Raw genomic sequence first — 15,368 nt, 5'->3', positions numbered from 1 at the left:
TTCTGGATGTAGAATACTCCCCAGGTTTGTCACAGTGAAACACATGAAAACCTCACAGCCAGCTCTGATGACCTCACACGTTACGGTCCACACTCGAGGAAGGATGCAGGGGTCCCGACTCTGGTCACACACACCACACCCATCGCCAACTCCCTGTAGCCAGGAGGACGGCAGACCAGGCAGGTCGAAGGCAAAACGAAACGTGGGTGCCAACGCACACCAGGACTCCACCCTCTCGTTACTGAGAAGGGTGCTGTCTCTCCCGGAGTGGGGTTTGCTGCCGCACTTGGTCCTGCCGTCCGAGCTGGCCCTCTGCCCCACGCTCGCTCTGTCTCCCGTCCGAGGCCACGAGACCCTCCCTGCTGGTCCCCTGCCGGGCCGCTCCACCCCCACCACCCGTGTGGGCTCTTTGCTTCCCTCCCACCCGGATGCTCTGGATGGAACATTTTTCTTCTCTTTTTGGTCTTAAAAGACCGACTTGGAGTTCCTTGAGGGCAGACACTGATTACAGGTTTTTCAATAAATACATGACTGAATGAAACAGCCCGGCTCATGGTTTCCTGAAAATGTCACAGTTTGTGCATCCACCTGGGAGCTTAGGGAGTGTCCAGATTGCCCCTCTCCGAAGGGCCGTGCGACGTGGGCACAGAGGTGTGTGCATTAAACACCCAAGTGTGACAACTGAATGCAACACACACACACACACACACCCTGTAGGGACAGCCAGCTAGAAAGGAGCACACAAGTTCCATAGGCTGTGGACCGGCCCCCCAGGCCCCCTCACCCGCACGACCGGCCCCCCAGGCCCCCTCACCGGCACAACCGGCCCCCCAGGCCCCATCACCCGCACGACCGGCCCCCCAGACCCCTTCATCGGCACGACTGGCGGGACCGGCCCCCCAGGCCCCCTCACTGGCACGACCGGCGGGACCAGCCCCCCAGACCCCCTCACCGGCTCGACTGGCGGAACCGGCCCCCCACGCCCCCTCACTGGCTCGGCCTTTGGACGCGTGAAGTCCTCCTAAGCTAGAGGCTTGCTGACATTGGAATGAATTAAAGTTCTTATTTCCAGGACATCATAAAAAGGAACAGATACAAAGTCATTCAGAAAATGTTCAATTAACTTGTACATTCTCCTCTGAATTCTGGTTAATCTTTTCACAAAATCCAACATTTTAAAGAGAGCTGTGGGATTTGTGTGTGTTGGTCTAGTTAATAATAACACTTACTGAATGTCTACTGTACCTGCTCCTGGGACGTCCCATCTCACGGGTGAGGACCCTGAGGCCCACGGGGTTTAACGGTGCCCCCCTCTGGCTGGACTCCGCTCTTTACCGTATTTTGCACGGAGAACTTACTCATGAAAAGCAGAGTGTCTAGATTACTAAACTTAAGTCTATACCTGCTGCCTTCTTTTGATGACCTAAGCCTGATTTTTGACTCTGAATTCTTCTGTAACCTGCACCGTAACTTGAAACATGCTGAGGCACAAACGGACGAAGACAGAACACCCAGACCACGGGTCACACACCGCCGGGGGACCCCACGTGTGCTTCTGGAAAGCACAGATCACTTTACAAAGCGAAGTAGACGCTGAAGTTTGCTTTTGGCTTTGCTTTTGGTCGGTTTGTGTGTGGATATACTGAGGTGAAGTTGCTACAATGTAGCCCCAAATCCGAACGCCTGGGATTCCCACTTAATAATGTGGGTGTAATGCTGACCACCAGGAGGAGGGGGCTCATCGCAAGGACTGAGCTAACGCCACCACCGGCCGAGGACGTGGGTTAGTGAGGCTTACCCCACGATGCTCACTGTGGTGCCCTCAGGGCTCCAGAGACAGAGGGAAGCAAAGGCTTTTCTGGTTACCCTTCCCCGTGCGTGAGAGTCGCCGTGAGCCGGGACCTGAGTAGCACAGCTTCCTGTGCCTGCAATTCGTGTGTGTTCACCCATGTATGTTCATGCTTGTGTGTTCATCCCTGTGTATTCACCCATGTGTTCATCCACGTGTATGTTCATCCATGTGGTGCATGTTCATCAGTGCGCTCACATGTGTTCATCCGTGGTGTATGTTCATATGTGTTCACCCATGTGTTCACCCATGTGTGTTCATCCATGTGTGTCCATCCCTATGTTCATCCATATGTGTATGTTCATCCTTGTGGTGTATGTTCATCAGTGTGGGTTCATTCACATATGTGTCCATCTGTGTGTATATGTTCATCCCTATGTGTTCATTGGTGTGTGTTCATCCATGTGTTCACCTGTGTGTAGTTCATCCACGTAGTGTATGTTCACCAGTGTGTGTTTATGCACATGTGTTATCCATGTGTGTTCACCCATGTGTGTTTATCTGCATGTATGTTCATCCATGTGTGTGTCCATGTGTTTTCATCCATGTGCATGCTCATCGGTGTGCATGTTCATCCATGTGTGTATGTACATCAGTGTGTGTTCATCCTTGTGTGTGTTACGTTCATCTGTCTCTGTGTTCATCTGTGTGTATGTTCATCCATGTGTGTTGTGTGCTTGTATGTTGACTGGAGTCATCCTCAAACATTCTCATTTTAGAAGTTTAGCTTTACTCTGCTTACCTGTATTTCTTATATTTAACTTATTTTAAATCAGTTCTACTTATTATGATAAAATAAAAAATCTATGTGCAACAAAATGTATTTCTTAGGGTATTTTAAAAACACTCTGTGGCGCAGACCTCATAAACCTCCTATGGTTGTTGCACCCTAAGTGCTGAGGTAGGTTCTCTGGGGGGGGTTGTGGGATGTGGGCTAGCGGTCCCCGGCCGGTTGCCAGCACAGGCCCGGGTGGGCTGTGAGCAAACACTGCATCCTGGGAGAATGGGAGAGCTGCTGTGTGTCTGCCTGCCGGCAACACCGCGCCTCCCAATCTCCAGCACCAGGCTCGCCCATGGCACTACTGATCTGTGGAGGTACTGTGGTGTGTGGAGAAGGCCCTCAGCCCCTGATGGCCTGTAGGTCTACGCTGAGCCGCCCAACCACCCATCCCTCAGTGTCCACACCCGGAAAATGGGCCTAACCCTTCCCACGCTTCTCTCCGAGGAGACAGTGTGTGCGGAGGCCCCTTGTGAACTGCCTTTACCCCCCCACCCCGAGTGACTCCCGCACCTGCTTCCCAGCCACATGTATTCCAGCTCACACACCCGAGTTCTCAGCAGCTGGGACTGCTGCAGAACAAAATGAGCTTGGGAACGGAAACGAGGGGTCCCGGGAGCATTCTCTGAGGCGGGAGACGACCACCCTCCCGAGAAGCTGGACTCCCACGGCGGTTGCTGCTCCCCCAGATAAGGAAGCGTGCCCTCCACTAAAGGAGCCAGGCCCAAGTCGAGGGCGGCTGTCATTTAGCAAGGCCTGTGGATTTACTGTTGTAAACCGAGAAGGCGAGAGATTATAGAAATGAGGATTACGGGTAAGAACTGGTGCGCGGTAGACGTGGGTGAACTTCCTGCCCGGAGAACAATAGAGGCGGCAGGGTGAGCCGGCTCCAGGAGATCCTGGTCAATAATCCTCCCGCTGCCTAGCAAACTAAGCCCTAGCCGATTCTAGAAACACGTAGCTCTTAGAGCAAAGTAATAGCGGGGTCCAAGGTCAAAATTTTAATTCTTTGATTTAAATAAATGTAGCCAAGCTGAAAAAAAGAAGTTTTGTGGTATCTGAAGCTAACACTCCTCTAAGTCTCAGGTGAAAATGCCTAGGACAGAAGCCTGGAGGCTACAGAATCCACAGGAACACTCCCTAAAGGGCAGAGAGCCAAAACGTAGGGCCCCCACCACCCCCGCGGTGATGACACCCAAGTTCAAACGTCAAGAAGTAAAGGTGGAGGAGTCCTCCACAACTCCTTCTCCACACGGAGCTCACTAGTGGCAGGAACCGCGGCTGGGTAAGATAAAGAGCCGAATAATAAAGAGGTATCTAAATTTGGCCAACCAAAGTATAAATGGAAGCCAATTTGGGGGCCCATTTTTAGAGCTAATTGCCTCTGATTGAAATCGGCTTTGATTTGGCTTAAATTGGAGCCTCAGATGGCTAAAGCACCTACATCATGCCCATGTCTACAGTGATGGCGCATCTGGAAGCAGGAGAGCTCCTGGCAGGAGGATGCAGTTTCTCAAAAAAGAGGATGACAACGATGTGAGGTGACTGGCAAGCTCCTTCTGATGGTCCTTTCAGGTAATCTTAGCAAACGACATTTTTAGAGAAGAAACTTCCCTTGAGAGTCAGAGCCCTTGTTAGGCAGAGTTACTACAAAATCATTTTAATTTGAACAATTCTATCCACCACCCCCTCCCCCCTCGCCCCCCTCCCCCTCCCGCTAGCTTTTTGGCCTGGGGTCTCAGTGAATGTCACGGCTGGGAATCCTCAGGGCACGGGGGAGGAAGGTTCCAGGGACATGTATGTGACACAGGGCACATCAACCTGAAAGGGTCTGCACGCTGCATGGGCTTTCTTGCCCTGCGTCCCGCTTTGCGGGACGAGCCGCTGAACCGTGTTGTCTACAGCAGATGGGCCAGGGGCCAGGAAGGCAGTAGCTCCAGAGTTTGAATGGCATTCATATACACATTAAATTTTAATACATTTTCAGTTTACATATTGTACATCATTAGACATAAAATTACCCACTTCTTTTTATGAACATCCCAAATATGTTGACCTGGATAAGATCGGAGCAAAATGTTATCTCAGGAAGTTTAAGAGGTTTGAGGATCTGAGACCAAGAGTTTATCTGGCACAACTCATCTTTCCATGATCAAGAATGTCCCGCTAATGGCCAACTATCGAAATTCAGTGTCAAATGTGACAAGAGGAATGTTTCCAGAAAATTCCATAATAGAGGATTGTTTTTGGAGGTTATTGGGCCCCCCTGTCTAGTGTGTCTTTATGAAGAAGTAGAGATTCTTCACCTACAGTGAATAGTGTGATTTCACTCTGTCTGTCACATAAGCGGCTGCTGTAGCAGGGATTGACCAAACTTTGAGAACACTCTACGAGAAGGGCACGTGTGGGATTACTCGAGAGAAAGCAGCTGCACCTCAGCTTCATGGGCTCAACCTATGCTCCTATGCAGGAAAAACCACTTACAAGGCCTCCATGACTCAGGTTAAAGGTATTGAATAGAGGGGTCTCATCAATTAAAAGGTTAAAGGAAAACAAATATTGTAATCTATGGTTTCCTCTGTTTAGAAAGACTTAGCAAGTAAAAATCAGTCATTTAAATACTAGACTTTTTATAGCACACATTTAATTGGAACCCATAGTTTCGAAGCTTTGCCAATAACAATGGACCATTTCAGAAAATTGGTCAAGTTTAGATTTCTCAGAAAGGATCAATCAAAATGGGATTTACTTGTTTGCAAAGACAAGCTGACAAATGAGTATGGCTTTTCAATCAATCCCGATTAGGAAAAGGCCATTCCTCTCTGAAGATAAGGTCTCCCATCCAGGAAGAGGCAGGATGCAGAGAATGGACCCCTCCCCAGCACTGCCCTGGAGGATGTGAAGGCCAGCCACCTCCCTCTGAAGATGCGGATGGTGAGGACCATCGCACCATCTTCCAAGATGAAGGGAGAGAAGAAGAGAGTGCCGGAACCGGAGAAGTGGCAGCTCTGCTCGGAACTTCGGGTCAACATAACCTTCTAAGCCCAGAGTCAAGGGATGAAAACCAGCAACAACGAGACCCCTCAGAAAACTACTCTGGTCTCTGGGGGTGTTGAGACGCTAACCAGGGAGAAGCCGTCCTAGATACCAGTCATGCAAAGGCTATTTCTTGTTTACAGCTGGCCTGTTGGAACTGGATATGTGCCAAACTTTTGCAAAGTAGTCCTCATCAAGAAATTCAAAGGGAAGTTGCCACGGTCTGATGTGTTGGCCAAGTTCCAAGTGCAGTTAATCACGTTTTGATCATGAGGGAAGTATGGTTTTAAGCCATGAAAAAAGATGTCTTAACAAAGTGGGTTGAGTTGTTCTTGCTAAGTGTCCGTTTTGAGGTCCTAAACGCTATTTGTCCGTTAGGCACTGCGTGGATGACTCTATAGACTTTAAAACCGTTAAGTAAGAGGATGCCCTCCGGGTGTTTACACGCCATGAAGAAAATGCCAAGAGTCTTGTGATGCAAGGGCTAGTTCAGGAGGTCACTGAACATGAGCAGGTGATCTATGGCACTAGGGCCTTGGACAGGGATCCTGTAAAAAATGACATGATGTGAAACAGAGCCCTATACTCTGAGACAGCCCTGGTCTATTGCAGTGGGATGGGATGTAGGGTGGAATCCTTGGGAAAGGAATCAAATAGGGTCTCCAAGGAGCACTTTTTCTACATTGGAAATAAAGCAGTTTCCAAACGAAATGGAAGCCAAGCAGTTGGACGTGATGATATTTATAACATGTCGGGTAATTAAAAAATAATTATTTGGAGCTCTTGGTTCTCATTCTGTTGTGAAACTACTTTCAGGTCTCACCCTTCTTCCCTGACACACACCCTATATGTCCTCCGACTAGAGCACCGAAGGCTTTCATGCACTTTCTAGGACTTGTTCTGACTCCTTCCCAAACCCGTGTAGGAACTGGGTGTGGTTCTATATATACAAAGAAGAAAAACCTTAGTCTGGTGATATAAATGTAAGTGATCAGATTTATGCCTAAAATATAGAAAATGTTACAGGCACAGGAGAGCGGGAGAGCCAGTGGCTGGAGGGAAGAGTGTCTGAGTGCTGGTGGGTGCCTGGCTGTACCCGTCAGTGAGCCAGTGAACGGGACACGGTGCTGTCCTAGAGTATTTGCAACTATGACCGCAACATGCTTAGGGAATTAGCTGTCATCGTGGTGAGCTTTTGTCATTAATGCTATTTAAATGCCCATATTTTAAGTAATCATATGAACTACTGACTTCTAAAAAAATACATTTTTTTACTTTTTAGGCTGCAATCACTTCCTGAAAGTTTGAGTACCTCTGTCCGGCTTCCCTTCCGTGTGCATGTGTATGAGGACAGAAACTACTGATGCTTTAGAAAATTCAGGATCGCAAGGCTATGGCATGAAAGCGCTAGAGACAAAGGAGAGGGAAGAGGCAGAGAGACTGTCCGGAAGGGTGACTGACGTCCCGAGGACCCGGGCGTGTGGGCTGCCGAGGTACTGCGTGCACAGCGGGTTTGCTTAAAGACACTTGTGTTTACACATGACACCTCCATTTTGTTACTCTAGGCGAACAGATCTTTAGAAGAACGATTGTCATGAAATCTTACTTGAGTTCTTGCGAGCTGGTGGCCAGCATGCTCCGAATGCTTCTGTCGGCGAGGGGGCAGCCCGACAGACTGTAAGACAGGCCAGAAGAGTCAGGTGAGTGCCGCCCCCACCGGCTTACGCTCCCGGACAAACACAACATACAACTGAAACTAAAAAGTTTAATGCAGAAAGTGATGGGGCAAGTGCTGTATATTGAATTTTTTTTTTGTATAATTAACTCTCTTCTTTGAAGAAGACATGTCTGTTAATAAACAATTTTTGAAAAATAGCATAAAAATATTTGCACTCTTTGGTTTCAATGTTGGTGAGGAATTTTCCGAATCGTGGTAGTTTCCTTGCATATAAAAGACACTATACAACACGTACATCAGCATGCTTTTATAGGTCAACATAGAGCACTGAGAGGGTTGACACGTAATTCGACGTTTGTACTTTGACAGCATTGTTGAGGTAAGCTGAAAACAATAAATTGAAAAGACAGAATCCACCATGAGAAAAATGAAGTCACACCTTCTATGTGAGGCGTAATTACCAGTCACATGACCACTTCCATCACACCTTGGTGTTGGACATCTGCCACCAAACAAAAACAAAAACAGCCAAAATAGTAAGTATGTTTAAAAAAAAAAAAAAAACCTTCAAGAAAGTTTCATTGTTTCCAGTTTAGCTGCAATGTCTGCAAGGGGATTTAGGTGCCCTGAGGGGAAGCTGCAAAACGCACGACCACATACGGCAGACGCGCCTCCATCACACAGAGCGTCCTGGGAGCAAGCGAGCCACGCGGGCCCCCGCTCCACGGAACCGGCAGCTCGAGACAGTTATGTGCTGCGGACGTCGCATGCTCAAACGGCAAGGCATGTACAGATCGGTCTTTAAAAATAAGCCAAAGGAAGGGAGGTTAGGAAGGGCAGCTGTTTCACCTCGAGGTATGCTTACGTTATTAAGTCCTTCTTGCTCTCCTTGCACTGGGGGTACTTGGGCTTGGGGCTGGGGATGGTCACCTCTCCTGGGTACCTTCTCTCCTCCAGAGCCTCCTGGAATGGGTCCAAGTCTTCCGGCTGCAGGCAAAACACAGCTTCAGGGCCGCACAGGGGACAGCGCCCCACACAGACCACAGACGCGGCCCCCAGAGGGCCGGCCGCCTCTGCACTGTCCTCCTCTTCCAACACCCTGTGCCTTTAAAATCATTCCCCATCTTTGTCCTGGTGAAGCCCCTTCTGAAAGTGCAAAGCTGGACGCTGTTCCAAGAGCATCTTTTTCAGAGTGGACCTTAGTTTCTCATCAACTGTTCTAAACTTCTAAGTTCATCCCTGTCAGTGGGCAGGGCCTTAGTCAGTATTTCTGTGCGGGTACCTATAAGGGGAACAGACAACTGGTTTGGAAACCAGAGACACCGTTTCTTGGTTGGTCTTTCTGATTCAGTGTCCGGGAAGCACCTGCTGGTGTTACAATACTCTTACCCAACGCTGACCTGCAAAGCTCAACCACGAACCTTAGAGGCCTTTTAGAATGAGGCTTTTACCAGCCACCGGGGAGCATTCTGCATGTGTGCCTTAGGGCCCAAGGCAAGGGAAGACCGTCTGAGCTTAATGTTGTAGCTCTCAATTATTCTTATGCAGCATTTCCTTTTTTAATAGGAAGTGTCAACTCTGGTTAAGTGGGTCCCAGTGCAGTAACTAAGGAACTCCTATAGATGGTGATACTCAGCAGATGTGTCTCCTGAAGGCAGGAGAGCATTTCTGACTTGGGGGACAGTCTGTATGATGAAAATACTTCTGTCGATTTATGAGAGCTTAATTTTAATTAAAATAAAATCAGAGACTCAACCACCATGCCTTATTTGGTAGCAATGACTTAACACTATAGGAGAGAAAAGAATACTTTGGAATTTACCTTGCCACTTAGATTCTATTCTTTTGCAATGCCTGGATACTTAAATCAATTTGAAGAATAAAGATAATAGGCTTTAACATGTAATGGCCTTATAACCAGGTGCCTTTCCTGCCAATTCCTACAAATAGCTAATGTTTCCTTTTTCTGCCCTTCCTTGTTTCTGTAAAAAGCTATTGCTTTGATGGTGGTCTCCCTATTGTATTCAAAAAGGATTTTCATTTTTCAGTGAATAAAGAAGGTGTCATAATTTTCAGAATTGAACACAGGAGAAAAAGCCAGTACAATAAAGAACAACCTTTTCTTCATTTTCTTTTCTTAGCCTAGAGGATATTTTAACTATTTTAGCAACTTGAATGTGAACATTGTAACTACAGGTGACCCCCACTTTTCGAAAGCTCACGACACATGCCACTTTGCTCTTTTGAAAGACCTGCTTTTGCTAAGAAAGAAACCCAAAGAGGATTTTTGCTTTTACAAAAAAAAGTCAAGAAGCACAAACAGTGTTCAGTGCTGGTTTTGTGGTTTTGCGGCAAGCTGTGGGAGCACGGGGGCACCCTGAGCATCCGGAGCGGCCCCGCCACGCGCCTGCCCCCGAAACCATGCTCAGCCTCTCAGCATCGAGCTCCAGAGCTCTGCGCTGTGTCTGAGAGCATCTGGGCTTGGTCTCAGGTTATCTGTGCATCCGTTAGCAAGGTGTGTCCTAAGGTTCAGAAAATCAAAACCTGAGAGGTGATTTTTGGGGTCTGGGAACACTCAAAATATTTTCTACATAAATTAATTAATCACACCATTTAGCTTAGGAGGGTTTCCACAGGAAAGCTCTATTTTCGGATCACAGGGGAGATCTTCACTTCAAAAATATGTTCTTGACATTGGTTGTTTGGTAATATTGTGCTCAACAAAGATTTAGGTGATAGTGCTAAAATGGTTTTTTTCAGGGCTGGAGTACATTCTTCTGAATATTTTGGGTTTCTCTGAGAACAGACACTATCTTTAGCTTCAAAGGGCTAGCTAATTAAAAGCTCATAGTTAACCATTTAAGTATTGAAGATGTCATAATTCCCTATCTGCAAGGAGAATCATGCCTTATATCAATATGTCACCCAGGAAAACGGACTGGCTTGCTGTCTATATATTTTCTTAGAGAAATCACTGGTAACAAAACACACTTGTTAGAAAATAAAATTCATCATTGAAAAGAGTCTGTGGTTTGTTTTACCTAATCAGCGTTAGTGACAAATCTCTCCCTGGTCAGCCCTCGTCGGCTGAGGTCATACTAAGGGAGCCCATGGATGCCCGCCCCCATGCCCCGAGCCGGCAGGCAGCGAGAGGGGACGTACAGGGACCTCGGCGGTGTCACCCCCGTCGGCCCTGCGAGGCTTCATCTTGGTGTAGTCCACGGGCAGCTCCCAGCAGTCGTCCTCTCCCAGCTGGAAGCACCGGCTGCCCATGACTGCCTGCTGCTGGGGGGACATGGGCTCCAGGGGCGTCAGGACCGGGCAGCAGCTCTCCCGTGGCCGTGGCTTGTTCATGCTGAGGTCCAGAGTCCCGTTCTCGTCCACCTCCATGTCAGGGTTCTGCTGGACAGAAAGACATGGTAACGACGCAGCCCCACCCCCAGCCGCAGCCCTGCCTTCAGCCAGTGCAGAATCCAAACGCGGATTCCTCCTGCGGTCTCCCGTGCATGGGCTCCCGAGGAGAGCAGAAGCGGTCCTTTGGGACATGTCTGCTGGCCCGTGCCTGGCCGCAACACTGGATGGCAGGTGCATGCGTCTATTCACCTGCTGATGACTATAATCGGTCTATCCATCTGTCTCTTACCTATCCATCTCACATATCTACCGTGTATTTACCACCATCTTTATCTTCTTTTCTCTGCAATACATCTCCTGCTTTTAGAAATAAGCCTCACCAGAAGAAAATCAAACGAGTGCCTAATCTCAACTCTATTCCAGCTCAAATAACATTTAAGAGATCAGAGATAGATGTATGTTTATGCTTAACAATCGTCTTTCAGTTTCACTGATGCGGATACTTCGAGAAGGGGAGAGGGGGGAACAGACAAGGCAGAGGCACGGCAGGGTGAAGGAGAAGCAGCCAGAATTCACTTTGCACACGAAATCCTGTGATGAAGAGTGTTTTCTGTTTTAAGGGAGGGGGGTGTGCAATCACAGTTCAGGCAGTGAGTACGGTCTGACTACTCTGTGCTTCAGCAAACGTGCAATTCAGCCTACTGGCTTAAAACAATAAAGCGGTACTGGGTGACTTTGTTGTTGTTGTTGTTTGTTTGTTTGTTTTTAAATGATACTCTCAAACAGATAAAGAAGTCTTCAGAGCTCGCCTCTCAGGAGGAGGGAGGCAAGGAAGGACACATGGAGGACAGAGCAGGAAATACTGCGAACGGCCCTCCACTTCTGTTCCCGGAGAGTTACAGTTTCTCGAGCAAAAATTTGATCTCAGAGCTGGCGTGAAAGTTGCTGCCTCCCCAAATGTCTAGCAGCTCCCTCCTCTGGATGTAACAGCAGAGGGCAGCTGCTGGGGACGGAAGCCCCACGCAGGCTCTTAGCCTGAGACATGACAGAGCATTATTCTGCCTGAACTCCTCCGGTCAGGGAGCACGCCTGCTTTCAAGCTCTCACACTCATTTAGCCTGCGTCACGTTGGACGTAATTATCTCAGTCTTGGCTTTAATAAAGTGAAGGAAAAATGGGAAGGGGTTGCTTTCTTTTTTTCCCTTGCCACAGAAGCTCTTCCATGCTAGCCTTGGATTTTAGCGGCCCTGACCACCACGAAATTGCATGCCCCTGACATGTCTCTAAAAATCTAGGAACAAAAATATTAATGGAAAAGAAAGCAGGTGCATAGCACACAATGCCTGACCTTTCTCCATTCATACAAATTACAATTACTTAGAACAAGTAATGAGCTTGTTGTGAGGCTGTGAGCTCCTGGTGCCCACGGCCAGGCAGCTCTGGAAATGCAGTCCCTCTGTTTTCTGGCGAGGAGGTGAGGGACCAGGTCTGGCTGCCCACACGCCCCCTGAGCTCACAGGCCATGCGCCCCACCGGCGGCCCTGACCCCCTGGCGGCCCCAGCGGGGCAGCTCCCTCCCGCTCTGACCCGCTGTCCGGCTCCCGCTGGAGCAACGAGTCCATTCACAGAAAAGCGAGGCAGAGGCCTCCACAGACCCGGACGCCGGGTCAGCGCCCCTGAGGTTTCTGGACTAGCGCGAGCTGGCCAGAATGGCGTGACAGTCGGGCGGACATCGGCTTCCTACTTTTTGTTCCCCAACACTGAGCGACCAGCTGGGAGCTGGGGGCCGCCCTGCACTTTGCTCGACAGCGGGGCCACGCGCCCCCCTCGTGCTTGGGGTTCCGGGCGCCCGCTGCTGTCCGAGCCGCCCTCCGAGGCTCCCCGAGGGCACCGGCTGTGCTCTGTTTACAGAAGCGACCCTGGATCTGAGGAGCAGGGGCCCCCACGTCTTCTCCCCCAGGCCCGGCAACAGCCCTGGCTACAAGCCCGGCGTCCGGGCGGGACGCTCCCCGCACAGCCGCGCTCGCGGCCCGGCGGCAGGTGCGCCCGGGGGCGCCCGCCGAATGCCCGCGCGGGGGCTCGGTTCTGCGGGCCGTGGGCTCGGGACCACCCCCCGGGCCCGGGCGTACCCGCGCGGCGCACAGGTCCTGCGGCTTGGTGGACAGGTTCTGCGGCATCTCGCGGCAGCGCGTGGACAGGTTGAGGATGGCCGTGGCGGCCATGTGCGCCGCCTCCACGTCGTGCGCGTAGTCGAAGCTGCTCTTGCTGCACGTGCTGCTCGCGCTGCTGCCACCCCCGCAGCTCATGTTGCTGCTGCTGGGCGCGTAGCTGCTGGTGCTGCTGCTGCTGGGGCTGGCGTTCTTGCAGTACCGCTTTGCTGGGGAGACACGGGCACGGCGATGACCCGGGCCCCCGCGCCGCCGCCCCGCGGCCCGCGCCCCGCGCCCACACCGCGCCCGCCCACCAGCCCCAGGACACGCGCGTCCCGGCGGGGAGCGGGCGCGCGCTGGCCGCCCGGCCGAGCGGGGTGTTGGAGGGCCCACCCCCAATCTGTCTGAGGGCCACGCCTCATGAGGACTCGGCCGCCTGACTTGGGAACGGACAGGACCGCCAGCCTGCTCGGGGCCCCGGACGGCTCTCCCCATCGTGACTGCGCATCCGCTTGGCTCCGTGGCTCATGGTTAGAGCACTGGCCTCGTGACTGCGCATTTGCTTGGCTCTGTAGCTCAGGGGTTAGAGCCCTGGCCTCGTGACTGCGCATCCGCTTGGCTCCGTGGCTCAGGGGTTAGAGCACTGGCCTCGTGACTGCGCATTTGCTTGGCTCCGTAGCTCAGGGGTTAGAGCCCTGGCCTCGTGACTGCGCATCCGCTTGGCTCCGTGGCTCAGGGGTTAGAGCACTGGCCTCGTGACTGCGCATCCGCTTGGCTCCGTGGCTCAGGGGTTAGAGCACTGGCCTCGTGACTGCGCATCTGCTCAGTGGGCGGCGGGGACCCCACAGACCTCGTCCCTCCGGGGCCTGGCGGCTCCTTCCAGCCAGGAGGGGCCTCAGAGGCCAGCTGGGGGTCACTGCGTGCCAGTCGCGCAGCCTCACAGGCCCCTGTGCTTTTGGGAGGCGTCCCTCCAGCTGGGCATGCACGAGGGAACACCCCCTTCCCCAAGAAGAGCCCTACCCTGTGATTCTACTAAAGAGCCCTGTGGAGGAAGTGGCCTGGTCAGGGACAAGGACTGGCGCACTCCCGTGGGCGTGGCTGAGCCCAGGTAAGCGGGGCACCATGGCCACGTGCTCGTCACACATCGTCCCACAAGCCAACACTTGCAGGGAGCCGGGCTCACGGATGTACGAGTGACCACCTCCATCACCCAGAGCACACAGGTGTTTGGGAGCTAACATTGCTTTCATGGCTGTTGGGAAGCCTCCTCTGGCCCACCGGTGGGAAACACTTGGATAATTTTTAAGGGCCTGTGTAATTGCCAAGGGCAGCAAAGTCATAGGGTGTCCACCTGCGGGCAGACAGGTCTCCCCTGGAGTCCTGCCCAGGAAGGGAGTAGGCAGAGTGAACCCAGGGGTGAAGGACCCCCCCCACATCTCCCTCACAGTGTCCTAGACTCCACCAGCGAGTCCCACTTGCACGACCCCCATGCAACTTCGAACATCCTTTCCAAAGCAAGCTTAGCCACCTCTCCCTGTGTGTCCAACACTGTTGCCAGGGGTCTGTAACCCAAGTACCCCCTTAGGAGGACATGCACAATGCTTTCCTCCCATAGGGAAGGGGCCAGCAAAGCAGAACTGAGCAACTGACCTCACATGGCCACCACGGTCGGTCATCGTGAGCCACGCCAAGAAACTGCCCAAAGCACCGTATTCACATACAAGTGAACAAATAACCAAGCTTTCATCACTGGTAACTTTCAACTTTGGACCCAAGACTTGCATTTTGCCACCCAGCTGCACAGTGATGCTGGTACCAGGCCTCACTACAGCCCCCACCAAAAGTCACTGAGCCGCTGCACAAGCAGATGACCATTGGAAGCAGGTCCCCTTGTGTGGACCAGAGGGCTAACCGCACACAGACCCCCCAGCATGAGGAGTCTGTGTGGGCCGGGTCCCTCTCCGCGAGGACGAACCAGCACACCTATTGGTCTGTCTGGGACGTGACCTTTCCTTCCTCGTTCTTCTGTGAGTGCTCCTATCTGAGCAGCAGAGGGCCCAGCGTGGATGGCAGCAGTCTGGGGTCTGAGCACAGAGACGTCCTGTGGGGCCGAGGCAGCGATGCAGGGGGACCAGACCTGGGGAGGTGACCCCTCGGGACCTGCACCGCGGGCTCAGGGAGCCACACTGAGCACCTTGTGGCACTCTCCACATGGACAGAAGTCTGTGGGTTCACACCATTTACAATTTTGATACAAAAATAGGAATACAGAAATTGTGAGAGAAATGCAATAGTACTTATGTGAGGGTTCTTTTCCCTAGTGAGGGCTAGCCGCTGGCTCAAGAAAGAAATGGAATGCACATAAATAACAAAAATGGCCGTTTCGTTTTGGAATAAGCAAATTTCAATTTCTAAAAGAGAGTCAGCAGGACATGGCAGCAAACGTTCGGTAGAGTGCATCTACTTCCCCAGATGTTTGAGTCCTGAATGGCACCAAGTTGGTAGGACTGGGCAGAATGCTAG

At 51.4% G+C, this 15,368-nt stretch overlaps 1 protein-coding gene across 1 annotated transcript in view; it reads right to left on the bottom strand.

Moving 5' to 3' along the window:
- The window catches only part of MYT1L (myelin transcription factor 1 like), a 161,520-nt gene that overhangs the window by 65,467 nt on the left and 80,685 nt on the right, over nucleotides 1-15,368 (bottom strand). The window contains exons 12-15 of the mRNA XM_045884010.3: nucleotides 12,825-13,072; nucleotides 10,504-10,740; nucleotides 8,207-8,328; nucleotides 7,270-7,338 (exon numbers count right to left, since the gene is read on the bottom strand). Coding sequence (XP_045739966.1) covers nucleotides 7,270-7,338; nucleotides 8,207-8,328; nucleotides 10,504-10,740; nucleotides 12,825-13,072 — 676 coding nt within the window. The remainder of the gene's footprint in view (nucleotides 1-7,269; nucleotides 7,339-8,206; nucleotides 8,329-10,503; nucleotides 10,741-12,824; nucleotides 13,073-15,368) is intronic.

This window comes from Mirounga angustirostris, unplaced genomic scaffold (assembly GCF_029215605.1).
Source record: "Mirounga angustirostris isolate CCGP_5_RB_7025 unplaced genomic scaffold, mMirAng1.0.hap1 SCAF_10, whole genome shotgun sequence".
NCBI classification, from domain to species: domain Eukaryota; kingdom Metazoa; phylum Chordata; class Mammalia; order Carnivora; family Phocidae; genus Mirounga; species Mirounga angustirostris.
The sequence above is the reverse complement of the archived record's forward strand: the minus strand, read 5'-3'. Positions and strand labels throughout refer to the sequence as shown.